The following is a 25,522-nucleotide window of genomic DNA, read 5'->3' on the forward strand; positions in this document are numbered from 1 at the left end:
GTTAATTTTAGGCAAAGATAACCACCACAGTTGCCAACTCCTATAAAAATGATCCATAACCTTGAGATGAAGCATGCCTTACATTTCTTTCTCACTTTCTCTTGTTTGTATTCAGTTTTGCCTCGCCCTGCTGGGATCTATGAATGCTGATCTTTCTCTGTGATGTGTTTTTTAGGTGGTTTCAACAGGGGCAAAATCCCCACACCAATTCCCAGGACTGGCTCTTCTGTGGTGGATACTGGAACAGGGCCTACAGCCAGCTGCCGGACATTTATTAAAGGACTTTCTCTGCACAAAGCATGAACTGTTTTTATTGGAAAATTACAAGACCAAGCAATATGAAAAAAGTGTACTTAAACAGTGTGGCCTTAATCTACTTTATGAAGGTGAAGCTGTGCAGAAAATGTTTGACAGTATAGCATTTGCATTGATTTAAAATGGACTTTTAGCACAGTGGATAGGGTTTGTGATTTTTACTGTCCACCTGTCTTCTTTTAAATGTTCATAATAGTGTTTTGTCTCCAGTTGTATATCTGTATATACTTTCCATAAATCCAACCATCAGTGACCTCATCATGTTATTTACATTCGCTCTGGACTCGCATTACACTCAAAAACCCACTACTCGTCTAATGTGGATTGTGATTATTTTCTCCTGTATTTTACTTTGTGAAGGAAAAAAGATACCAGAACAAAACCCACTGTATATTTTCTGTATTAGTCTCAACCTTATAAAGATACTTTAAGAACTGACTAATATGATTCTTTTATTATTTGTTTTTATATTTTTCTGACTACTGAATCCATAGATTGATATAAACCATGAGCAAAGCCTTAGTGATGGCAGTTTGGCCACTGTGATGGCATTTCGAGCCAGAATATCCATATTTAGACATGAGAGCGAAGTGGTAAGTTATCAGCTAATTCTTGCAAGCTTATTGAGCAACTGACTGAGCATAGACAACAGACTAACATAAAAAAAAGAAATTTACTCAGAATTTGACTCAGCAAAAATTAAGATTTTGGGGGGGGATGGGCCACAAATACAGTGCGGTCCAGTTCAGTGTTTCAACTTGAGCAGAGATGAAGCTTTCTACAGTGATGGTCCACAGCCACCTGTAAATAAAGTGGACACACACATCTAATGTTAGGCCTCAACAGAATCTAAATAGATGGATATTTAATAAATCACACCCCCATACGGTTACTTTAAGGGGGAAATTAAATGTTGAGGATAGAACTGTCTTTTCTACGAGTCTGTAAACATGTTTATAGCTGTTGTAAAATTAGGCACGTTATTGGGTGTGACTCACTTTCTCTCTTTTGGAGGCAGCCAAGTGACCATTAGGCAAATTTTGGCATTTCCACATTGGCGGAGCTTAAGGACCATTCACACAGGAAGCAACTATCAGTAAATAGTAAACAGACTGGTTCTTATATAGCACTTTTCTCCTCTAATTCACACAAGCACTTTTTCTATGCTTAAGTGCTTTCTATCTAAGATTCACACACATTCATACTCTGATGGATGCGGGCTAACGCCAAGGATATTTGACTGGAGCAGCCAGGGATCAAACTGCAATCTTCCAATTAGCAGATGACCTGCTCAACCTCCTGAACTACAGCCTGACCACAGCAATTTGATGACATCCAGCAACTTTAAGGGGCAAAAAAACCACTGACAACGCAAACTGGGTGGGTCCCAATACTAGAACTGTACTATACTAATTCACAATGAACTGTTATTTGTTAAAAGTCATCTGTTGCCTATATAATAATCTATTTGTAATCCTAATTGATTAATGCTGCCTGCTTGGATGTGAAGTAATTTACATATTTCACATTTAGAATAATTTATGACTATTTCTTAGTCATTTAAAATATTCTGTCACTCATTTAATGACCTCTATGAGTCACTTCTAATTAGCCAACCATTTAAAGTAAACTTTCACATGCATATTGATGAACTGCAAATATATCAAAATATACTTACATTTATATTTATATCTGTTATACATAATTGTAATTGACTGCAGTGTTTAGTGTCATTTAAAATAATCTGCTGTACATTTATTGTTATTACTTTTTATGACATCTCACTTATTTTAAACGTAGAGCAGATTATTAGACATTTAAAGTGATTTTATTCATATTTGTTCGTAATAAAAGTATAACTACACTATAAATAATAACTCTATATATTTTCTTCTGTACTTAGTTACCCACTCTCTATGTGTGTGAACTGTATAGTAATATAAAGGGCAAAAATAAAATTAAACAAAAAAGACAAACTTCATTTCATATGACTTGAGCAGCTTTACGGTGCACTTCAATTACAGGGCAGAATACAGTCTGTGTGTGCTAACTACCACTACTGCTATAAACAGGAAACAAAAAGCAATGTGTGGGGGAAAAAATCCAGCCATGTCATTCACTTGAACCTTGACACCTTCAAGTTCTTGGTAATGTTTTGCTGCCATCACCAGCTGAGAGTAAATGTGAACTAACAGCTCACATTACATGAAGGGAAGCACTCCATCTAATGGTCAAATGTAGGGCAGAATTAAGGCTATTAGTATGAGTAAGGTGCGTGTGTATGCAATATTTACCTTAATTTTAAACACGGGAATGAACTGCTGTTTCTTATGGATTCTGTCTGTTGCTATACTGATTAATAAAGTTTTGTGTTAATGTTGAGCGACTGATATTGTAACAGATAAATATATCAGATGTTTAAAATTCATTCATCTATTTTCTTCACTGTATGGAAGTCAGGGTCATGGTAATGCTGGAGCCTATCGCAGGTGTCATAGGGTGAGAGGTGTGTTACACCGTGGACAGATCACAAATCTGTCCCAGAGCTAACGCAGAGAGATGAACATCAATTCACACTCACACCTGCAGCCAATTTAGAATGACCAGTTAGCATAACATGGATGTCTTTGGACTGTGTGAGGAAGCCAAAGTACCTGGCGAGAACCCACACAGACATGAGGAGAGCATGCAAACTCCACAGGGAACAGCCACGGAGTCTGCTGGATTCAAACCCAACACCTTCTTGCTGTGAGGTGGGGTGATTAGCGCAGCTGATAGATGGGGTGGATTTGTTTAAAATCCACTGCTAAATTTATGGCAAATATTGCTGTTGTGCTATTAGATGGTGTTATGGCTGCATTGAACTGAGTCTCTATCAGTTTTCTCACCTTATCAGTGTTCTGTGTGGTAATAAAACTAGACCGTAACAGGTTTTCAGCTTCAGGGCGACTGTTTTAATATCAATGAGTCTGGAATAGTGTAGGGAGAGTAGAAAATAAGCTTGCAGGTGATTTACAACTCACTATCATGAGTTTGGCATCATTGCTTTGTAATGAGCAAAGGTCAGGAAAACATTCCCGTGCTGGAAAAACAGGAACTGAAGCTTAGAGAAATACAATTCCGTTAGATTGGAAAAATTGTTGCTTGATTTCAGCCTAACTAGGTTCTCTATTCCCATCCCTGTTTGCAATGATATATTTCATTAGTTTGCAGGGCATCTGTTGATGCTCACAGGACCGACCACCCTGGAGGCTTTCTCAAATGCAACCGGCTTTCCATTAAGCTTCACATTTCGCAAGCAGCCCACAAAAGGTGAAGGCACAGGGGCTCCATTTTGATTTGTTGTCCCTAATTCAGGAAAGGAAAAAGCACAAAGAGATTCGGATCAGATTATAAGACAAAAAGCTGATACTCTCTGAAAGATATAATGCCCAGCGGTTCATGGATTTACCCCCAATGTGAAGTGATTCCAGGGCCGTTGAATATGACGTGGATTTGGGGCCTGCTTTCTCCTTGGACACGGAGTCAACCACTAGTTGGATTGCGTTCTTATTTTTGGAGACTGAGAAACAACAATAACAGCAGAATTTTAAAAGCACAACTATCGACATGTGACTCACGTTCTTGAATGTTTTTAATACAAGATGTCCCACCTGTAACCTCGTGAAATTTTCCATCACAGAGGCTTTTACGAGGTGTTACTGAGACACTAACAGCTCCATAACCATCATTTACTTTGACGCCCACCTGGTAAAACATAACATATTTTGTCATCTCATGCAGCTTTTCTTTTGAATTGCTACCCAATTAGCTGTCACAAGAGCGAGAGGTTTTACCTTGTTTTCCATTAAGAACACATTAAGGCTGGTCTTATCACTTTGAACATGGAAGAGAAGGCCTGTGAGGTGTTGAGGGCGCAGCTTGAAGGACAACAAAAAGTGCGAGCCAACGGTGAAGTAGTTATCTAGAATAGAAATGTTCTTTATGAGGTGCGGATGATTGAAACACATCAGCAGCATCAAGATTTTTGAAATACAAGGCCAAACCTAAGACGATGTGACCGCCACCAAAGTATGCCCCTTCCTCTGCAAGCTCATCAAAGCACGGTAAGGCTTTGTGGCTCACATCAGCTGCACCAACAAATACATCATTCATTTTGAATTCCCTTATACAGCTGATAACACTGTCTGTGGGAATGTTGTGTCCCTGATAAAGGACAAGAAGAGAAAAGAGAAGCCGGTCAGTGTGCAAACAAAAAGATGTGGGAAAATATTTGCCATAGCTTGAGTCTGATACAGACTTTAGTGTTTTTGCTTTTTGTATCAGCACCCAGATACACAGGGTTGCGCAGGTCTAAAGATGATCCCTCATTGTTTGGTAAGCGGCCATCAGTCACACGGATCCCATCAACCAGAAGATGAAAAGTGCTGTTCTCCACACTGAACTCAACCTGCGCACACGCAAACAGACAAACTCAGCCATCCACAGAATATAACTTCATCATCACTGTGATATGATTGTGATATGACACACAGATATGAGAAAATAATTACTGCATTTTCCCCCTGCATATTAAGAGTTATGTCCTGATTGTTTATGCTGCAAAAAAGATCAAGACAATCATTATTGATGGTTTAAACTCTTAAACTCTGCTTTTCTAACCAGGAGAGTGATCTGTCTGGTAGAAATACATGCACTTTGTAAATTCTACAAATTTGTGCATATGAAGCCAGACAGCTAAACTACTAAATTTAGATGTATTTTAAGTTGTGCATAAAATAAATAAAAATGATAAAAGTGATTTAGGAATTAGTTGTTCCTCCTGCTTTACGTTTATGCTCCAACACACTTCCATTATGTAATTGCCCACTATGTCATAATTTTTTTAATGTATTTTATATATTTTGTATATATATTTCTTGTTAGTGGTGTTTGAATTCCCATTGGAAGCTTTCTGATATCAGTAATTTTATTTTTTGCACCATTTAAATCCTTAACGCTTCATTTTGGCACTGCCCGTTGTTTAGGGAAATAAAAACATTTACTTTTGAGAAGATTAATATATATTTTCTCTGCCTGTGAGACACTCAGGAACAACAAAAACAAAATGTTTTTTTGTTAATTTTGTCATCCAATCAAAGCTTAATTTGTGCTGCTGTAAGAACAAAACAAAAACAAAAGTGTGAGCACTGGATTAAAGGTTATATTTGTTTGTTCTAATGAAATATACTGCCCAGCTTCCAAAAGTAGTAATATTAGTTATTGTTTTTCTTTATTATTTTATTTTTTTTTATTTATTTTGTTTATTCTTTTTAGTTTTGGCTACCTTTTCTCTTCCATTGATCTCCTCTTTAGAGATATCATCTCCTCCCTCATGTTTCTTAGTGTTTGCCTTTTGCCTGTGTTTCTTTTGCTTCTTTGTTCAATCCGATTAGTCTGACTTGCATTTTGCTGGTTTTTTAGTTTTCTACTTTTATCCTACTGCTGATAAAATCTAGGTGAGATAAGCAACCGAAATTCCCATATATCTGCAACTGTTCCTTTGAAATCAAGAGTCCAATGTTTGGAGCTTTGCTGCTTTTATCACTTAATATTGGTAATGAGACTTGGTTACAAACTCTATGCCAGTTGCCATCATTGCTCTTCTCCTTGTGCTGGATGATTCTGTTTTGACCAAGTGACATCTTGATCTTGCCGTTGGCCACGTACAGAGCCAGGAGGGGGACGGTGCCTTCTCCTGCGACATGGAGGATGAGCCCTTTGGACGATTTGGTATTGATGTCAAGAGAGAAGTGAGGCCTGAGACACATGAGAACAAGAACAAAGTCCCTTTAAATGTTTATGAATGAATACACAGCTGGATAAATGTTTGACAAGGCACTCGAAAGGTTACCCAACCAAACCAGTCATGGAAAATGCCATTATAATTTTCATGTTTTAGTATTTTACCTATAATTAAGGTTTTCTTGTGGAAGGTTGTAACTGACCCAGCTGTCTTTCTCATAGAGTTGGTATGCTCTCTGGGGTCTACATTGACTGCCAGCTGGAGTCTTAATCTGACACACAGCAGAAAAATGACTGCTGTTACTATGTCATTATCCAAGCAATAAAAGAGCAGCAATAGGGGTGCTGAAAAAAAAATAATAGTTTGATGTGCTTACAAGGTTGTGTGTCTGGGGTCTTTTCATTGTGGAGTGCGGTGGGGGAGGCTGACTGCACTGACCAAAGATAATGTCTCCAGTTTGCGATAATGAGCTTAGATCAGCAGGTAAAATACTCGGCCTGTGTGAAATGAGGAGATTTTGTTACATCAAAATTGAATCATGTTATTGTAATAAACAGATATATATATATTGTGAGATATATTATAAAGCAACTGAAAGAATGTATAACAAACCTGCTTGTATAAAGATTAGCAATGCAGCCTTTGAATTTTCCTCTTGGCATGCTGATTTGGTCTGAATGTGCCGGACTCACATTTACATTGTCAATGCTAAGCAGCAGCCTAAGAAAATCACGACAACATTAGCGACGTGCTGATTTTAAATTTTAATTGCAATAAAATCCAGGTATCAGCAAAAAGCTGACAGATCTTACCCTGATGGCTTCCCCACTGCAGAAACATAATGCCAGACTCCATCATTATACCTTTCATTTGACCTCAGGGTATAATTAAAACTATGAAAAACCACAAAGCCATCATCCAGGGACAACTGGAGATTGTGGACAGGTTCGGAGCCCTGCAGTGAGAGTACTACTAAAGCCATCTTGATCTTTTCCTTTTGATTTTCTTTTAAATCAAAAACTGTGGCACACAAGATTTACCTGAGAGCCGCTCTTCAGAACAACGCCTCGCTTGCCTGTGCTCCTGAAGCCTAACGAGAATCTCACTGGCTGTTCGTCCCAGGCAAACAGAGAATCGACAGAAAGAGCCGAATTCAATGTAGCTGCACGAACACCCTATACACAAGCCAGAAACACACTAGTATTAGACCCCTGTGTCTACAGGCTATTCATTTAGTGCTTTAAAGCTAGACAGTGATTGACTTTTGAAATAGGAAATGTCACATTTTTCCACCTACAAATGAAAAGTTAACTTTTTAAGTAATAAAGCGCACTATTGTTGAAGTTGAATACACTGCTATAGCCTTAATGAGTAACCACTGGCAACTAATTTAAGCCCGCGACAGTTATATTATTTTAATATGAATGTAAGAAACAAACTGCTGCTACAGTCTTTTTTTCCCCGGTATTTCCAGGTAGGTGTGATAGCTAATATTGGCCACATCATGCTACTGACTTCATGATTATTCTTCACAATAACAATTGGTTCATCATGGTTCACGGATTTGTTAAGTGAGGGGTGTCTCTGACTGGAAAACTGTGATAAGGGTTTGTCAATCACAAGGTACCGTGCTGTGAACCGCCTCAATTAAACATCAATTTTACACTTAATGGGGCCATAATTTTCAAAAAGAACACGCTGCTCTATTACATAAGACACAATGTTAATAAGGCAACAATTTGATGGGGTACTGAGATCTAAAAGTGAGAAATAAGTACATTTGTACAAGCAGGTACAAACACACTAACGAGGAGTTTTCCTCCTGCTGTGCATTAGAAACTATGCACATTTGAAGCACCACTGCACAGGCATCAGTTCTCATACTTAGATAGATACTTAATTGGGCCATAATTTAAAAAAGGAACACTCTCCGTTATTATATAAGACACAAAGTTATCAAAACAACAAGTTCTTGAAGTGCTAAAATGAAGTGAGAAGTAGGTACAATTTCTCATAAACTTTTTTAAAGTCTGACTAAGAAGTATTACACCCCTGCTGTGCATTAGAAACCAGGCAGGTGTCGTGCACTTCTGCACTGGCTTCACTACTCAGACTCTGCGGTTAAGTCCATCTTTTATTTAAAAAAAAAAAAAAAAAAGTTTCAAAAAGTCTATCCTCTGATCATCTGAGAGAAATTTTAATGCAGATTTGTGAACATATTTGTGGTAAATTACCAGTAAGGAGAGTGGACATCCACTGCTGACACCTATTGTCCTGTTGAACACGACAATCTCAGCATCTGCTTTCGGGTGATCCACGCATCCCCTGAGCGGTGCAACTGTGATGTTGTGTCTGAGATTCAGAGGCAGACAGGCCCGTAGAAAAGGTCAGTTTGATTAGCTGATACTGTTTTCTTCTAGACTACTCAACACACACATTGGCACTGGCATTTATATGTCATATAGTAATGGTCATGAGAGTGGTTTGATTTTTTTGTAAGTCTTTCAGTGGGGAATTATGTGTTTCCCTCCCAGAGGAAGTTGAGTTTGACATGATTTTAAAAGCATCATGTGTTGCATTACCTCTCTCTGAGCTCTGCTGGAAGACCCCCAATGTAATAACTCATGTAGTCTGTTTGAATGTGATCTGTGGAGACCGTTTTTGGTCCATACAGGACAATGAATTTGTCTGCAATAGCAATTGCAAACTGTGTGTCCTGAAACAGGAAGCATATGCTTAGTAAGGCATGAATTTACCAAAAAGACTTTCAAGTTTTTTAAAGTAACTACTTGTTGTTCTTACAAACAGAGACACTCTTTCAGGACTCTGAAGTCTAATCTCTCTGTCAGCTTGTTGACCTTGTAGCACAAGGAAGCCTCTCTCCACAAACACACAGAAAAAGGACTCCTAAAACAGAAGAAACACATCAATTTTAAATCTTTTTTTAGTTAAACATGCAGTTATACAAGTGCTTCAAGCGTCTATTCAAAAATTTAAATCATACATTGTTTCCAATGTAGAATAACAAGGCATTTGTTTCTCGGCTGTTTGTGTGAAATCTGAACAGTCGCCTCTTTTTCCAGTCAGGATCCTTTATGAACGCCATGCGGTAACCTCTTCCTTCATAATAATCACACAACGGATCCTGAGGAATCCTAAACAAATAATTTAATCATTATTTGACCTTTTCTAGTCAACACAATGTCCGACCTTTATTTTTAATCTTTTGTTTTATGCTTACTTCACAGTGTGCTGTTTTGCATCCATATTGACAGCATGTTTGAAGTTAAAAAGGCAGACAGGATTATCATTCAGGTAGGAGAGTTTTATGGCTCCTCTGTACTTGGGGTAACGCAGCTCCACTGGAGGCTATGAGAACAAAAAAGGACTGAAAATTGGACTGAAAAAGTGAACATGTCATTTACTAATGCAAATGATTTTGTTGAGTACACTCCTGTTCTCTAGGGCTCAAAAGCTCTAAGCTATTTTTCATTAACCCATTCCTACAAAAGGATGATGATAGACTGTGATAGGGACTTTGTATTTCAAGTCTTCACAAAAAGTACTTTTCTCACTCTAAATTGTTCAATTTCAGTCTCTGAATAAGACTGTTGTATGTCATTTGTGCAGTCTATGGAACCCTATTTCCACAAAAAATATATTGTCACATATACTATAAAAAAAGAAGTTATAATTATTAAGTTACAGTTATCACTATAACCATAGCCAAATCAAATCCATATCAAAATTGGGAGATCATGGCTTCCATCAAAACACTTCTTTCAGCATCAAATAAATTCCAAATAGTTTTCAAAGAAAACTCAGAAAATCATGCAATACATTGAGTTACCCCATGAGTCAAAATCTTGACAATAAACAATACAACAAACCTTTTTCCGTACTTTTTTCTTTACTTCTTCCACCCATCAAGTCAACTGAAGCTGTGTGTGCTGGAAACTAGTTTTTATATGTTAGCTTTTCCTTCATTTAAAACCCATTATCTTTGGCTAAACAAATGAAAGACACAGTTTAGGCTTATGTCTAAACTTTCTGTGTGCTTGCTTGTGTGTTATACAAAAGGTATCATTGCTATTGCAATGTTTACAATTTCACACAAGCTTATTAAATGAGTTTGAATTGGCTTCTTTCTACTCGCTACCCTTTTAAACACTATATATTTGCAGGCAGGATGAAATGAAAGCAGAGACTTATTACAGTGAAGTAATCGGGATAGCCCCCCACGTAGAAAACGACACTGCCTGGATCCAAGTCGAAGACGCCTGTCATTGTGTTTGGGAGGTTACGTTTAGGAGGGAGACTGACGGGCTCCTTTGATGTGAAGTTCTGTGTGACGTTCACTTCAGCGTCCTGGTAAACCCTGCAGGAATTGTTGGCACGAAGATAAGAAACATGTTGGTGACATCATGTAAACTTTCAGCTAGCAAATCCATGTTCATTTTGAAATACACTTCTACCATATGTACTCAGCACCTGTGGAAGATAACTCTGTTAAAGTCTGAGGAGTTCACGCTTCCGAGTGTTATTTGGCTGGTTTCTACCTCATGAACCACACCACCCAACTTATAGACACAAACCAACACAGTGTTTCTGATAGCCATTCCAATGTAGTCTCCAGAAGCCTAGAAATGTAATAAAAGAAACGTAAGGTATATTTTTTTAAAAAGAAAGACAAAGACTACATCATGCTTCCTGTGTAGGCTGGTATGCACACTCACATTCTTGCTACCCAGGTAGAAAACGAACAGGTTGTCATCTCTGTGTTCATCCTGGTGTCGTTTTCGTCTCACATCAGACTTAGACGGGGTTTTGTGATGGCGATTGAGGAGAAGATCGACAGCTGTAAACGCTTTAATGTCCTCAAGGTTTCTTGGAGGGTGAAGCTCAATGTGGCTCTTTCCATTGAAAGTGGTGCCAAGAGGGAGCTGTGATAAGAGACGGTAGAATTTGTGTGTGTCATAAAAACAGATGATTTATGTGTTTTTAAAAAATAGACTATTTGTATTCATACATTTATTCTTTTATTTTTACAAATTAGGGGTAATGCACTACTTTGAGTTCTATTTTTGGTCCACCAACTCAAGTAGAATTTCATTATTTTTTTTTTTTGGTATTTCCAATGTGAATGTTTGCATCAGAGTCACTAAATGAAGCAGCTTCCCACATGTAAATAATTGTAATGTCATCATCCAAGTAGTAATTCTAGCTGGTAAAGTCTGTTTATTTCTGAAAGGTCAGACTCAGCAAGAAAACCCAGATATCATAGGTCATCCAAAATCTGTTCCTGGAAAAAGAAAATGTAACCAAGTGTATTAGCTTTTTGACTCAGCACCAGCATTTAAGGCCATATTGTGTTCAGCAGATTATCTAAAACTTCCTGAGAGCAGTCGCATGTAGCTGACCCTGTAACCTGGTTGATCCTCCAGACAACAGATAAGGGTCTGGGATGTACATATACAACTTCTGGGAAAACTTAATTTCCCATAGCTGGCAGCCTTGTTACTCCTAATCAGAAGGGGAAAATACTTTCAGCTTTGTCTATGAATCAAGCCAAAATACAATCCAGCTATCATGCCCTGTCCTCCTTTCACAAAAAACAAGGAAAATACTGAAGATAATGTCTGCACACTCCAAGGCCAAATGAACTGTCTTTGGATGGTGCTTACATAGCACTTAATATATAATGTGTTAATTTGAAATGGCCTTAAGCAATATATTAGTACTTTTGAGAGTTTATAATGACTCTTTTATCAATGCTGATCACTCATCTGTTCTTATATTACTTGATCTCACTGTTGCATTTGATACAGTGAATCATGAAATATTAATTTCCTATCTTCAGCAGTGTAGTGATATCAATGGCACTGCTCCAAACTGATTAAAGTCATATGTGATTAACGGTTCTTTTTCCATTAGGATTTGTTCTAAAGCGTCCACTTTGACCCGTGGAGTACCACAAGGGTCCATTTAGGGCCCTATTCTGTTTTACATACTGTTACATACTGACCATATTTTAAAAAACATAATATTGCCCCTCTCCGTGAATCGCTACCTTATCGTGGTGGAGGGGTTTGTGTGTCACAGGGATCCCAGGGGCTATGTTGTCTGGGGGCTTTTGCCCCCTGGTAGGGTCTCCCATGGCAAATTGGTCCTGGGTGAGGGACCAGACAAAGAGCGATTCAGAAGACCCGTATGAAAAGAACATCGAGGGAACAGTTTACCCTGCCCGGGATAGGGTTACCGGGCCCCGCCCTGGAGCCAGGCCGGGGAGGGTGCCCGAGGTGTCTGGTGGCCGGGCCTTAGTCCATGGGGCCCGGCCGGGCACAGCCCGAAGAGGAGACATGGGCCCATCCTCCCGCAGGCCCACCACCCGCAGGAGGCGCCATAGGGGTCGGGTGCATTGTGTGTCGGGCGGCGGCCAGGAGCGGAGGCCCTGGCGGACCGGGCCCTGGCGGACCGATCCCCGGCTGCCAAGACTGGCAATAGGGACATGGAATGTCACCTCTCTGGTGGGGAAGGAGCCTGAGTTAGTGCGTGAGGTTGAGAAGTACCGGCTAGATATAGTCGGGCTCGCCTCACGCATGGCTTGGGCTCTGGAACTAGTCTCCTGGAGAGGGGCTGGACTCTGTCTCAGTCTGGAGTTGCCCCTGGTGAGGCGGCGGGCTGGGGTGGGTATTCTAATATCTCCCGGCTTGCTGCCGGTGCGCTGGGGTTTTTCCCGGTGGATGAGAGGGTTTGTTCCCTGCGCCTCAGGGTCGGGGAACGGGTCCTGACTGTCATCTGCGCTTATGCGCCGAGTGGCAGTTCAGAGTACCCAGCCTTCTTAGAGTCCCTGGGGGTGCTGGAAGGTGCCCCACCTGGAGACTCTGTTGTCCTGCTGGGAGACTTCAATGCTCACGTGGGTAACGACAGCGAGACCTGGAGGGGCGTGATTGGGAGGAACGGCCTCCCTGATCTGAACCCGTGGTGTTTTGTTATTGGACTTCTGTGCAAATCACAGTTTGGCCATAACGAACACCTTGTTCGAACATAAGAGTGTCCATAAGTGCACGTGGCACCAGGATGCTCTAGGCCGCAGGTCGATGATCGATTTTGTAATCGTATCACCAGACCTGCGACCATATGTTCTGGACACTGGGTAAAGAGAGGGGCTGAGCTGTCAACTGATCACCACCTGGTGGTGAGTTGGATCAGGTGGCGGGGAAGACGCTGGACAGACCCGGTGCACCTAAACGCGTGAGTGAGGGTGTGCTGGGAACGTCTAGCAGAGGCCCCAGTCCGCGAGATCTTCAACGCACACCTCCGCAGAGCTTCAACAACATTCCGAGGGAGACTGGGGACATTGAGTCCGAATGGACCATGTTCAGAGTCTCCATTGCCGGGGCTGCTGCATTGAGCTGCGGCCGCAAGGTGGTTGGTGCCTGCCGTGGTGGTAATCCCCAACCAAATGGTGGACACCAGAGGTGAAGGGAGCCACCAGGCTGAAGAAGGAGTCCCATCGGGCTTGGTTAGCCTGTGGGACTCCAGAGGCAGCTGACAGGTATCGACAGGCCAAGCGGAATGCGGCTCGGGCAGTGGCTGAAGCAAAAACTCGGGTGTGGGAGGAGTTCGGAGAGGCCATGGAAAAAGACTTTCGGACTGCCTCAAGAGATTCTGGCAAACCGTCAGGCGTCTCAGGAGGGGAAAGCGGTGCTCTACCTGCACTGTGTATAGTGCTGGCGGTGCGCTGCTGACGCCGACTGAGAAAATTGTCAGACGGTGGAAGGAATACTGAGGACCTCCTTAATCCCACTGACACGTCTTCCGAGGAGGAAGCAGAGTCTGGGGATGAGGGAATGACCCGCCAATTTCTGCGGTCGAGGTCACTGAGGCAGTTAAACAACTCCTCGGTGGCAGAGCCCCTGGTGTTGATGAGGTCCGCCCCGAGTTCCTGAAGGCTCTGGACGTTGTAGGGCTGTCCTGGTTGACACGCCTCTACAATGTTGCGTGGAGATCAGGGGCAGTACCCCTGGACTGGCAGACCGGGTGGTGGTCCCCATCTTTAAGAAGGGAGACCGGAGGGTGTGTTCCAACTACAGGGGGATCACACTCCTCAGCCTCCCTGGGAAAGTCTATGCCAGGGTGCTGGAAAGGAGAGTTCGTCCGTTAGTCGAACCTCGGATACAGGAGGAACAATGCGGTTTTCGTCCTGGTCGCGGAACACTGGACCAGCTCTTTATCCTCTCAAGGATACTTGAGGGTGCATGGGAGTTTGCCCAACCAGTCTACATGTGTTTTGTGGACTTGGAGAAGGCATTCGACCGTGTCCCTCGGGGTGTCCTGTGGGAGGTGTTGCGGGAGTATGGGGTGTCTGGCCCATTGCTACGGGCCATTCGATCCCTATACAACCGTTGTAAGAGTTTGGTTCGCATTGCCGGCAATAAGTCGGACTCGTTTCCGGTGGGTGATGGGCTCCGCCAGGCTGCCCTTTATCACCGATTCTGTTCATAATTTTATGGACGGGATTTCTAGGCGCAGCCAAGTGGCGGAGGGCTTTCACTTGGTGGCCTCAGAATCTCATCTCTGCTTTTTGCGGATGATGTGGTTCTGTTGGCTTCATCAGGTGAGGGCCTCCAGCTCGCACTGGAACGGTTCGCAGCCGAGTGTGAAGCAGCGGAATGAGGATCAGCACCTCCAAATCTGAGGCCATGGTTCTCAGCCGGAAAAGGGTGGAGTGCCCACTCCGGGTCGGGGATGAGTTCCTGCCCCAAGTGGAGGAGTTTAAGTATCTCGGGGTCTTGTTCGCGAGTGATGGGAGAAGGGAGCTGAGATCGACAGACGGATTGGTGCTGCGGCTGCAGTGATGCGGACGCTGCACCGGTCCGTCGTGGTGAAGAGGGAGCTGAGTGTAAAAGCGGCTCTCAATTTACCGGTCGATCTACGTCCCGACCCTCACCTATGGCCACGAGCTGTGGGTAGTGACCGAAAGAATGAGATCGCGGATACAAGCGGCAGAAATGAGCTTCCTCCGAAGGGTGGCTGGCCTCTCCCTTAGAGATAGGGTGAGAAGTTCGGCCATCCGGGAGGGGCTCAGAGTAGAGCTGCTGCTCCTCCACATCGAAATGAGCCAGTTGAGGTGGTTCGGGCATCTGACAAGGATGCCCCTGGGCGCCTCCTGGGTGAGGTGTTCGGGCATGTCCCACCGGGAGGAGGCCCAGGGCAGACCCAGGACGCGCTGGAGCGATTATATCTCGGCTGGCCTGGGAACGCCTTGGTGTTCCCCGGATGAGCTGGAGGAGGTGGCTGGGGAGAGGGAGGTCTGGGCTTCTCTGCTTAGGCTGCTGCCCCCGCGACCCGATCTCGGATAAAGCGGATGAGGATGGATGGATGGATGGATAATATTGCCTTGCTCAGAAATCAGACACAGACTCTTCAGCCAGTTCCTTATAATGTTGTTTACTTGAGGATAAAATTCACCCTCACTGAGAACAAAAGTGAAATCCTGGTCTAGCTCACTATCAGGTAGCTCACTTCACAAATATTACTGCATTTCTCAGATCTCTGAGATTTCTGAGATTTCTTAGGCTTCATACCTAAATGCATGTAAAGAAACCTGGTGTAAATTATGATTCCTCTCTGAAATTAAAGACAGATTAAATCCGTCATTAAAGCTAGTTTCTTTTAATTAAGACTTTTAATGAAAGTCAAACCTCTTCTTTACTTTATTAACCTTTAATAACCTTTCATCATGTCCAGGCTAGATTACTGCTGTTCTTTATATACCAGATTAAGTAAGGCATTATTACAGTTGCATTTAGCCTAAAATGCTAGACTCCTAATTGGTGGATGAAACATGATCATGGCTATCTGGCTACCTCTGGAGTATAGGAATCATTTTAAAATCATTTTGTATCATTATGCTCCTTGCTGGATACATAGATGACTTGTTACTTTTGCCAGGTAGCTGGTCCAAAATTCTAGAGCAGCCTCGTCCTTCAGATCAGGTCGTGCGCCTCACTAACAGTTTTCATATCTTAACTGAAACCTCACTTCTTCTCTTCAGTCTTTTTAGTTCTGACTTTCAACTGTGTCTTTCTGTAAACTGGATAACATATCTTTGATTATCTCTAATTATGTTTTTAAGTTTGCTTTGAAATACTTGCTTTAGTCTTATTGCTTTTGTAATTTTTATAATCATGTTTTCCTAATTGTTGTATCGATTGTTGTGCAGCACTTTTGTCAGTGTCTGATGTGCTTAGATGTGTGAAATAAATGAACGTCCCTTGACTTGAACAGTAAACTGCAAACATAACAAAATATCTGTCTTGGTAATAACAGGTAACACTTTACATCAACAATTATTAAAAAATGGTAAATATCTTGTAATTAGATCAAAAGTTTGTATTATTGTTTTTGCTCATATTGTTAATACTCCTGTTTGAGTTACTTCCTGTTTTATTGAATAATATTTTCTTTGTGATCGTTAATAACATCCTGCTTCCCTCTATTTTCTGTGCCACTTTTATTCAGCTAGTAAATCACTCGCCCCAGCATATGTGTCCCCTGTTGTTCATTTTTCTGTTGCCAGATGGTCTTTTAATGTCTTGGAGTCAAGCATTTAATTTAATGCAATTTTTTGTGACATGATTTTATTTATTTATTTTTTGTATTCATTTTTATTATTTTAAAGTTTTTGTTAGTTTTTGTTCAAGTGCATGTTGGATTTTTTTAGTTTGTTTTTTTATTTCACTTTTGTGTATTTGTTTGGCCTTCCTGAGGTATTTGATTTTGTTGTATTGCATTTATTAATGAATGCAATATACTGTGAATTTTTACATTTTGGCAGTGCCAATTTCCCAACTTATAAAGGATAAAAAAAGGAAATAAATGTTGTCTTTAATCATATCTTTTGCTTCATATCAGCCTGTTTTCTTTGAGTTTTTGCCTAACCCTGCACCTGAGTGTGCATCACTTCTTGCCTGATATTAAATATTTGCATTTTGGACCTCTCTCTTGGAAAAAAATGTCACTAATTACATCTGCTGTTAGTTATATTTATGCTAATAAGGTAACTTTGGAAGTTGTAAATTTTAATAGAATCATCATAAAAAATAACAAAGCATTTAGTGAAAAGTAATTTAATAATTGTGAACATTAGTTGCAACTTTAGTTGCACTTGCACTCACCTAAGTAATTATGTATGCATTACAAAGCATTTAGAAACAGCTTAAGTTTCTAATGATACTTAAGCTGTAAGTAGCAATAAGCAATAACGATATTCAGGGATTCAAAAAATATTATTATTGTGATATATCAGCTGTTTTTCAGACATAAACAAATTTCCCAAACATTTTCTTATGCATGGTTCTTTATAATTAAAATTAATAGCTAATAACAGCTGCTAATATCGGACCACCAATAAATCTCTAATTTTAAAAAGTGACATAATCAACTTTATATTAGCAATGCAAACAATATTTACAGAGCAGTTTATGAAGCCAATATTAGCTATTAAATTATAAAAAAAAATATCTGGTCTAGGTCTACAAAGAATTTGGTACACTTCTTAAAATGTCATGTGTACAACTTTCTCTATCATCAGTTGCAATTGTTTCTTATCACCTATTATACAGTATATAGTTTAGAATTAATTTCTATTAAATAAACTTCTGAAAAGGTGAGTAAGAAAAAGTAAGAAATTATTATATAGCCACCTAATAAATATGTTTATTTATTAAAATATCATTTTTCATTGTTAAGCCCAAAGTCACTATTTAAGATCACATAAATCTCATTTACCTAGTTTGTATTTACTCAGAGAGCTAGGATAACCAGTAATAAGAATGAAACAGCAGCACAAGGAAACTGGCAGCTGCCATCATGATGTGCTACAGAATAATGATTCTCACAAATGTTAAATGCCAGAATCTTTCCCATCACTAGTTTCCCACAGATGTGCAATGACCGTGACATAATTTCTCAACTTTGTCCAACCTTTGTCACACTAAACGCAGCTGCTACACACAGGAGTGCTATCAGAATGTTGAGTCTAAACTAAAACAATGCTTTGACTCAGAAAAAGAGAATAGAAAATTTGAAGATAACTGCAAAGAACCATGAAGCTGTGGAAAACTTGTTCCAGTTTTAAATCAAATCTGACAAGTCAATTAAGAAAAAAATAGGAAAGATGAAATTAAAAAGAAAATGTTACCCTATTAACAAAGTTTCTTGTCTCCTCTATTATGTCCTTGATTCTCTGGATGCTTTCTGTCATGTTTGGGTGAGGTGACATCTTCCTACCAAGAGCCTTGACTTCTGCGAGCTTGTCACTCATCACAGGGAATGCTTTGTCGAAGCTTTTTACTTAAACAGATAAAATAACAACACATAAAACCTTTAAATGACTGTATTTTAACTGCAAAAACATGTTTAAGGAATTTAAGAGGTAAGTCAGGAGAATGTGGTGTGAAATGTAAACGTGAGTTGCACACCATCCAACACTTACCAGCCTGGTCTGCATCTGTCAACATGTCATTTATATTCACACTGATATTGGTTAAAATTCTTCCCACTTCCTCGCTGATATTTCTCAGTCTCTCTTTCACATTGCTGACTGTAGCGTTAGCATCAGAAGCAGCAGTTTTCACAGACCCTATCAGTGCCACTGTGTCATCTGAAATAAAAGATAAAAAAAATATATGCAGATACAATAACTAATTTGACATTTATTTTCTGATCTGCATCGATTCCAAGTGCTCCACAAACCTCTTTTGATCTTTTTGAGTTTGTCACTGATGGATGAGGTGGCGATTCTCAGTGATCTTCTTTTTTTCTTTTGTTTATTTACACGATTCCTGTGAGCGTTTACTGTACGTGACACCACTGTTCAAAAGATATTAGAAAACCTTTTCATTTCGCACATTCAAACTCAATATATTTGTCTTGATATTTGTTTTGATTTTACAGACTTTTAAGGTGACTTTGAGTGTCTCTGGTTTCCCTCCATAGATGAGTTGAATTATCTTTCAGCTGTTCAGACCTGCTGATCAGACCTTTCTTCTTCACATCCTAATTTATCATTCAAATATTACATTAATATTTTCTATAAACACGTAGATTTTTAATAAGTCTTACTAATAGCACTGACGTTACCTTTAAGGTTTGATCAGCAGCCTTTTTGGACTCCTTTGCTGCCTTCTCAGCCATTTCTACTGCCTTAATGATGCTGTCATAGGCCCCTATACCCAGGAAGCTGACCAGTGAAGTGCTGTTAGAAGCTGTATGAAGCACTCTGTAACAAAATCCAAGATGGTGTATTATGTTAAACAAGAAACAGGGCCCAATCTAATCTAAATCTGCCTTGCTTCTTTATTTGTTCTTGTGATTCACACTCACTGTTGTAATTCTGTCGCCATTCTTTTGAGCTCCTTTGCATGCTCCTCTGCCTGGGCTATAGCTTCCACCTCTGCTATTATGAAACTGTTGTTTAACTGCTGAAAGTGTTCCAGCTTGGCACCATCCAACTGAACTGCTTGCTTCTCAAATTCCTGCAATTTAAACAGTAAACTTTAATGCAAAGTCCAATACTTTTGAGAAGTTATAAAAAGCTGCTTCTTACTTTTTTAACTTCCTTAAGTATTGACAAGATGTCAGAAATGTTCTTTAGCAGATCTTTAGTCATTTCAGTCACAGGATGGAGAGTGCTTTGTTCTTTATCCAGCTGAGCTTTAAGATGCTGGAAAAAGAGGAAAGATAAAACAGTGTGTCATCAGAAATGTATGACATGGCCAATGACAGCTTTATTTCCCATTACCTGCAGATGCTGTAGGGCAGTACGACTCTTGAGGTTAAGACCCCTTGCTCTGTCGACTCTGTCCTCTGCATCCAACAGCAGCTCGCCCAACTGTCTCACAGCAGAATCTGAGGCCATGACAGAGTCTCCACTCTGAATCAGGATGAGTTGTTTCATTTCTGCAGCAGCTATCATGTCGTTGCTGATGAGTTCTAACACTGAAGAGAGTATGCAAAATTTAGATATCAGAGTTATCTGATATTGGCCACAGAATGTCTTCTAACTTTAATTTCAACAATTATATTTTCATTAATTATGAAACTATTAATCTGCAGTGGTGTTTCTGAAATGGTTTGGCTGATTGTTCATGTCCTCTGTTCTGTTTAAAGATCTGAGACGCATCCTACCACTACAGTTAGGTCCATATATATTTGGACACTGACACAAGGTTTTACCTGTTTACTGAAACATATTCCAATTATAGTTACATCATGGACTTGGACATTATGTGTAGACTCAGCTTTCATTTGAGGGTATCCACATTCAAATCAGATGAAGGTGTGGGCAGTTCCTTCGTACTGTCATTATCAACTAAACAGATAAAAGGCCTGGACTTAATTTGAGGTGTGGTGCTTGCATTTGGAAGATTTTCCTGTGAAGATGCAGTCAGAGGAGCTCTCCATATCTTTTTGTTCAACCTACTGAACGAAAGCCAAAAGCCTGCACTTCAACTGCATCTGAGTTGTTTTATTGGAAATCATTGTTGTAAAGTACAGAACTAAAATTAGAAAAAAGTTGTCTCTGTCCAAATATTTATGGACCTACCGGTATATCTGCCACATATTTGTGTTTGCTCTGGTTCAATAAATGGCGAGAGCCTGGGTCACATACAATATGGGAGTCAAAACTATCTCCACATCCAGACTATTTGATTTGCACACACAGATTAATCTTGCTGCCAGTCAGTCAAGAGTGGAGGATTAAAGTGAGAATCACTCCAAATGTGGAAGTATAGGTCAAACCAAGGAAGTATACTGGGCCTGATGTTTTCAGGAAAATAATTCTGCTATCTGAGCATAGATGGATGTATCGACCCATTCAGTATAAAGGTACATGCCGGCTACTTAGCCTAGCATAAATACTGTAAACAAGAGGAAGAAGAGAACATCTATAGTGTGTAAAGTAGTCACCTTTTAGTTATTGGTGGGTATTTGTTCCTATTTCCATTTGATTTCAGCAGATATGCTGCAGTTTCATATTTAGCAAACGGACATGCCAGTTGGTTATTTCTTAAAATGTCAATTAAATCTTTATACAATCATTTTTATATAAAACATTGGTGAATTCTCAACTGGTGAAAGTGGGTTGGTCTTTGTGGAGTAATTTAACATGAAACACAATGTTTCTATTTAAAATACTAAATGCCAGTGTGTCCATTTTCAGCCCCACTCTCTCTCCTTATAAGCGTACTTTAATCTCTATGCTCAAGGAAAAAAGATCTCTAACATTTATGTGCCTTCTCCTGCTCGCTGCCTGCTTTGTCCCTCTGAGCAGTGCAGCCTCTCTTTCTCATTTCCTCCATGATGCGCTGAGCTTCTTCCATCATCCTGCCTTTGTCCTTTTCAGAGAGAGAAACTGAATCTTCAGGTTTTGCCTCAGTTAGCTGCTTTATCAGATCTGACAAGAGGAGAGACAGTGCTGTTAAATGATATAGCTGAGCCTGATGCCCACTTTGACATAACAGGTAATTTAGTTTCCTTAACAAGTGTCACAAAGTCTTTGGCAAGAGAGGCAGGAAAGATCTGCTTGTAGCTGATATCACTGAGCAGAAATTATTAAAGTTCGGAATACTCCAACTCCACGCTGATAAGACCACAAATATTTACATATTTCAGAGATATACCTTGTATTGTTGTGAGAAGAGCTCCTGTTTTAAATAGATCATCTGCCTTTAACTTCGTTTCATTTGCAGACTCCAAGGTCTTCTTCAAATATGATGCAATGTCAAGGTTCTGGTAAAATTTTGGAAAATATTTAAATATATTTAATAATAAGCCAACATAAAGAGCTGGGAAAGCTCCCTGTGGGTTCTCTGTCTTTCATTCTATTTGAGTATCCTCTGGTATTCTAATATGAGTTTGCATTTACAATTAAAAAGAAAAAAATTATCAGTCTAAACTCTTGACTGAGTTACATTTTGATTAGCACGGGAAAATTCACTCCAGGTACCTCATCACTCAGTTGAGACAAGTCATATCTGTCAGCAGCCACATCTGCTTCCAGCTGTTCAACCTTTGGATCCAGGAGTCTCACAGCAGTACTGTGACTCCCCATCTGTACCTAAGAAACATTAGATAAGAAGTACTTTGAACTTGGAGAAATGTTGCTGCATGATCTGAAAACGACTGATTTTCCTCAAATCCTTTAATATTCACAAGGGCAGTGTAAACACCTATTCCCTCTGTGAATCGCTACCTTTGCTTCAGATATGTTAACCTCCAGGTTGTTCAGAGTAGATCGTGATACAGGACTATGACTGATGTTCTGCAGCTGCTGTTTCAGCCAAAACAGATCATCATCCATCTTCTCTGAGTCCACCAGCAAAGTGTAAGTACAGCTGTCACACTCTGCTGGTAAAGGCAAGATGAAATACAGTGAGTCTTAGTTTTATAGGTCAAAACATGACTGCTAGATGAACTTACAACACAGACTCACCATGACAGTGATCCCCGCAGTTACTATTACCAGATGTGATGCACTCTGTTGATAGGAAAAAATGGTAAAGTTGGATCTCATCACATGAAGGCCACTTTAGCTGTCATATTAGCCCATGTATGCAAATCCATATATGGATATACAGGCTATATATAAAATATAAAATATACAGTAAGCATAAGTAAGTTATAGGAAATCAAACAAACAACAAACAACCAAAAATACATAAATAAATAAATACCATTTCATTTAAAATATATATATATACAATAATATAAATTTTATGTATTAAATAACTAAAATTACATCAAGAACATGTAATTAAATTAGATGCTGAGGAGCATGCCCCGAGAAATATGAGAAGAATTGAAAGCAGACCTTCATTAAAGCAAAATAAATTGCAACCAGACACTCTGCACCCATGGAGGTCATGTCTAGTGTCTCACAGCTCAATGACTACAGACACCGTCCTTCAGCAATGTTTTCACTCTATGTTACTGATGGGTGATTTCCTCAGCTACCTGTATTTGTAGACTATACATTACAGATGCATTGCAAAGTGAACTTGGAGAAAACATCGTTGCACTTCTGGCAAAAAGGGATTGAGATCTTTTTTTCTCAATGAGTAATTATCTATTTATTCATTACTTATAATTTATTTCTTTATTGCATAAATAGTCACCTCCGGTCAGAGAATCACACGGGTTCAAACCATTCTTCTTGCAGTTGCAGGGCTTGCACATGCCCCCCTGCACCATGGGATTGCCATAATAACCAAATGCACATCTTAAAAGGGGGGAAAAACATGAGAAGAGTAAATAGGTTTGAGGATTGGGGCTTTTGCTGCATAGATGAAGATGCAAATGATGTATGGTTACCTCTCACATCTGACTCCACTGTAACCACGTTTACACAAACATTCCACCACTCCTGAGCCAACATCGAGGCAGGCCAATGCAAAACTAAAACAAACAGTGAAGGTCTTTATATTCATGCAAAACAAGCGAAAGGAAAACTGTGCAGGCAGAGTAGGACATAATCAGATACTGACTTGTTCTCTGTAAAGGGACATAGACAGGCACGGCAGGTTCTGTTCACTGGATCTCCAAAATAACCCTCCTTGCAACGCTCACAGTGATCTCCTGTAGTGTCGAACTGACATTTCTAGAGGCCAGTTAGATCAAACAAACAAAAGGAACATGGTTTCCATCTGGCCCAGCAGCGTGACTACAAATGGTACATCACTGACATCTGCTACAATATTGTTTCTCAGCAGCAGAGACATCACTTGTATCTGAGTAATTATTGTCTTTTTGTGTGTGCATGTGTGAGTCAGCACCCACCACACAGTTCCCTGTACGCTCATCACACTCATCGGAGAGCCCGTTGCAGCTGCATGGCACACACTGGCCCCTGTTCGGTCCGGCCCACTCTCTGTAGAAGCCAGAGCTGCACTTCTGTAATGACACAGCGAGATGAACAGTCGACTGTGGGGCAATTAACATAATGAAAAACTCCAAGGGTGCTTGACCTACTTTAAAGTAATGCATTACCACAAAGTAATCATTATACAAGGTGTAAATGCAGTTCCTGCTGTAGTATTTGCTGTAAAGTGGTGTGCGACATAGAGATACATATTGAAGAGCATGTGCATGTTGGATATGAGTCTGCTCAAGGTTATTATATATCCAAGTAAAGGTCTGGTGACTTAGGACTGAGCTTAGGATATCTGGCACAAAACAAAACTCATGTCTGATAGCGACTGCATAAGAGTTAATAGTAGCTTTATATCCTCAGATCAGAAAAACTGAGTCACTAAGATTTCTTGACCTTGTTTTCTCTCACTGCACATAATGTAATAACAAACAGTAGTATAAAAAATAAGAAGGAAAAACACAGCGAGCAACAGATAAGCCAAAAAGCAGCTGCATTACCTGAGTGACAGCACCTGCTGTCTGGTTGCTGAAGGAAGGATCACAGAACGTTTTCCTGCTGTGCTGCTTCTGACGGATCTGAGTGCGTCTGTCATGCCAACACTTTGGATATTTCTGAGCAGAGGGACAACTTGGAGCAAAGCAGAGCAAAAACAACGGTGCTGCAATGCAAAGCCAAGAAGCAGCCCACTGCATTATAAGCCTTTCAATGAGCCCTGTGAGTGTAGGAAAAAAATCCTCCCTGCTAGGAGGGAGCTTCGACTGAACCTTGGAGCTTTTTGTGTGAGAGAGTTGCAGAAAAGCTGGATTGAATAAGTGACTGAGTGTGTAACTATATGTGTGACTTAGGACAGTTAAGATCAAAGTTCAGTGAGGTGTGGTTGCACATGAAGGAAGACGCAGTGTGTGAGATAAGTGACAAATGAATCTAGAACAAATCACTTTGTTAACAACTTTTGAACTCATATGGAATATAGTTTATTAAAGCAAACAGGAGTACCAAAAATATCAAACAGAAACAAAAAATAACACAGATGTAAAAGCTTTATTTGCACTCACTTTTAAAATAACCATTACATTTGTTCTGTTTGTTCACAGATTCTTGTTGAGGCCAGGCTCAGTTTTTTCGTGTTAGATTTTCATTTTTTTTTTCTCATTTCAGCCTAACAAAAATAACAAAAACTTGCAGTCAGGCAATGAAAATTACAAATAAACTGTGACTAACATTGCTTATACAGGGTACCCTGATTTGCTTTATATGGTCTAATCTACAAAATCTATATGTTAGTGTGTATAAGATTAATCCATAAGGAAAGTGTTTATTGAGGTTATAGAACACAGGAGCTGAGGAGCATTTTCCTACTGACTTCTGTACAATTTAAGTTCTTTTTTAAACCAGAAGAGTCGCCCCCTGCTGGCTGTTAGAAAGAATGGAGATTTTAGTCACTTTCGCTCTGGATTCACTTTTCAGACTAAGAAACTACA

The 25,522-nt window shown here is 40.1% G+C and overlaps 2 protein-coding genes across 5 annotated transcripts in view; one reads left to right on the top strand and one right to left on the bottom strand.

The window, feature by feature from the left end:
* The window catches only part of osbpl1a (oxysterol binding protein-like 1A), a 32,779-nt gene extending 32,026 nt beyond the window's left edge, over positions 1 to 753 (top strand). For all 3 annotated transcript variants that reach the window (XM_031753642.2, XM_031753644.2, XM_031753645.2), the window contains one exon: positions 176 to 753. In XM_031753642.2, the coding sequence (XP_031609502.1) occupies positions 176 to 278 (103 nt within the window). In that variant the 3' untranslated portion in view covers positions 279 to 753. The remainder of the gene's footprint in view (positions 1 to 175) is intronic.
* Positions 432 to 24,819, bottom strand: lama3 (laminin, alpha 3). Of its 2 annotated transcripts, none has more exons than XM_039606734.1 (38): positions 24,539 to 24,819; positions 23,948 to 24,061; positions 23,656 to 23,768; positions 23,483 to 23,566; positions 23,287 to 23,390; positions 22,605 to 22,649; positions 22,365 to 22,516; positions 22,119 to 22,229; positions 21,793 to 21,901; positions 21,396 to 21,566; positions 19,911 to 20,107; positions 19,716 to 19,832; positions 19,493 to 19,644; positions 19,250 to 19,388; positions 19,066 to 19,165; positions 18,863 to 18,979; positions 18,603 to 18,770; positions 18,309 to 18,460; positions 10,837 to 11,043; positions 10,592 to 10,740; positions 10,316 to 10,478; positions 9,342 to 9,469; positions 9,105 to 9,255; positions 8,903 to 9,007; positions 8,683 to 8,816; positions 8,335 to 8,452; positions 7,141 to 7,275; positions 6,913 to 7,055; positions 6,713 to 6,820; positions 6,477 to 6,597; positions 6,265 to 6,371; positions 5,934 to 6,114; positions 4,616 to 4,765; positions 4,362 to 4,521; positions 4,152 to 4,279; positions 3,969 to 4,062; positions 3,767 to 3,877; positions 432 to 3,663 (listed from the first exon to the last, which is right to left on the bottom strand). In XM_039606734.1, exons 1-38 carry the CDS (start codon positions 24,731 to 24,733, stop codon positions 3,518 to 3,520), a joined length of 5,079 nt encoding a protein of 1,692 aa, XP_039462668.1. In that variant the 5' UTR covers positions 24,734 to 24,819; the 3' UTR covers positions 432 to 3,517. The 2 variants fall into 2 exon arrangements, with proteins under 2 accessions (XP_039462668.1, XP_039462667.1); XM_039606733.1 differs by having other exon boundaries at positions 22,365 to 22,519.
* Between the last annotated feature and the right edge of the window lie 703 nt (positions 24,820 to 25,522).

Source organism: Oreochromis aureus, linkage group 23, assembly GCF_013358895.1.
Source record: "Oreochromis aureus strain Israel breed Guangdong linkage group 23, ZZ_aureus, whole genome shotgun sequence".
Taxonomy (NCBI): domain Eukaryota; kingdom Metazoa; phylum Chordata; class Actinopteri; order Cichliformes; family Cichlidae; genus Oreochromis; species Oreochromis aureus.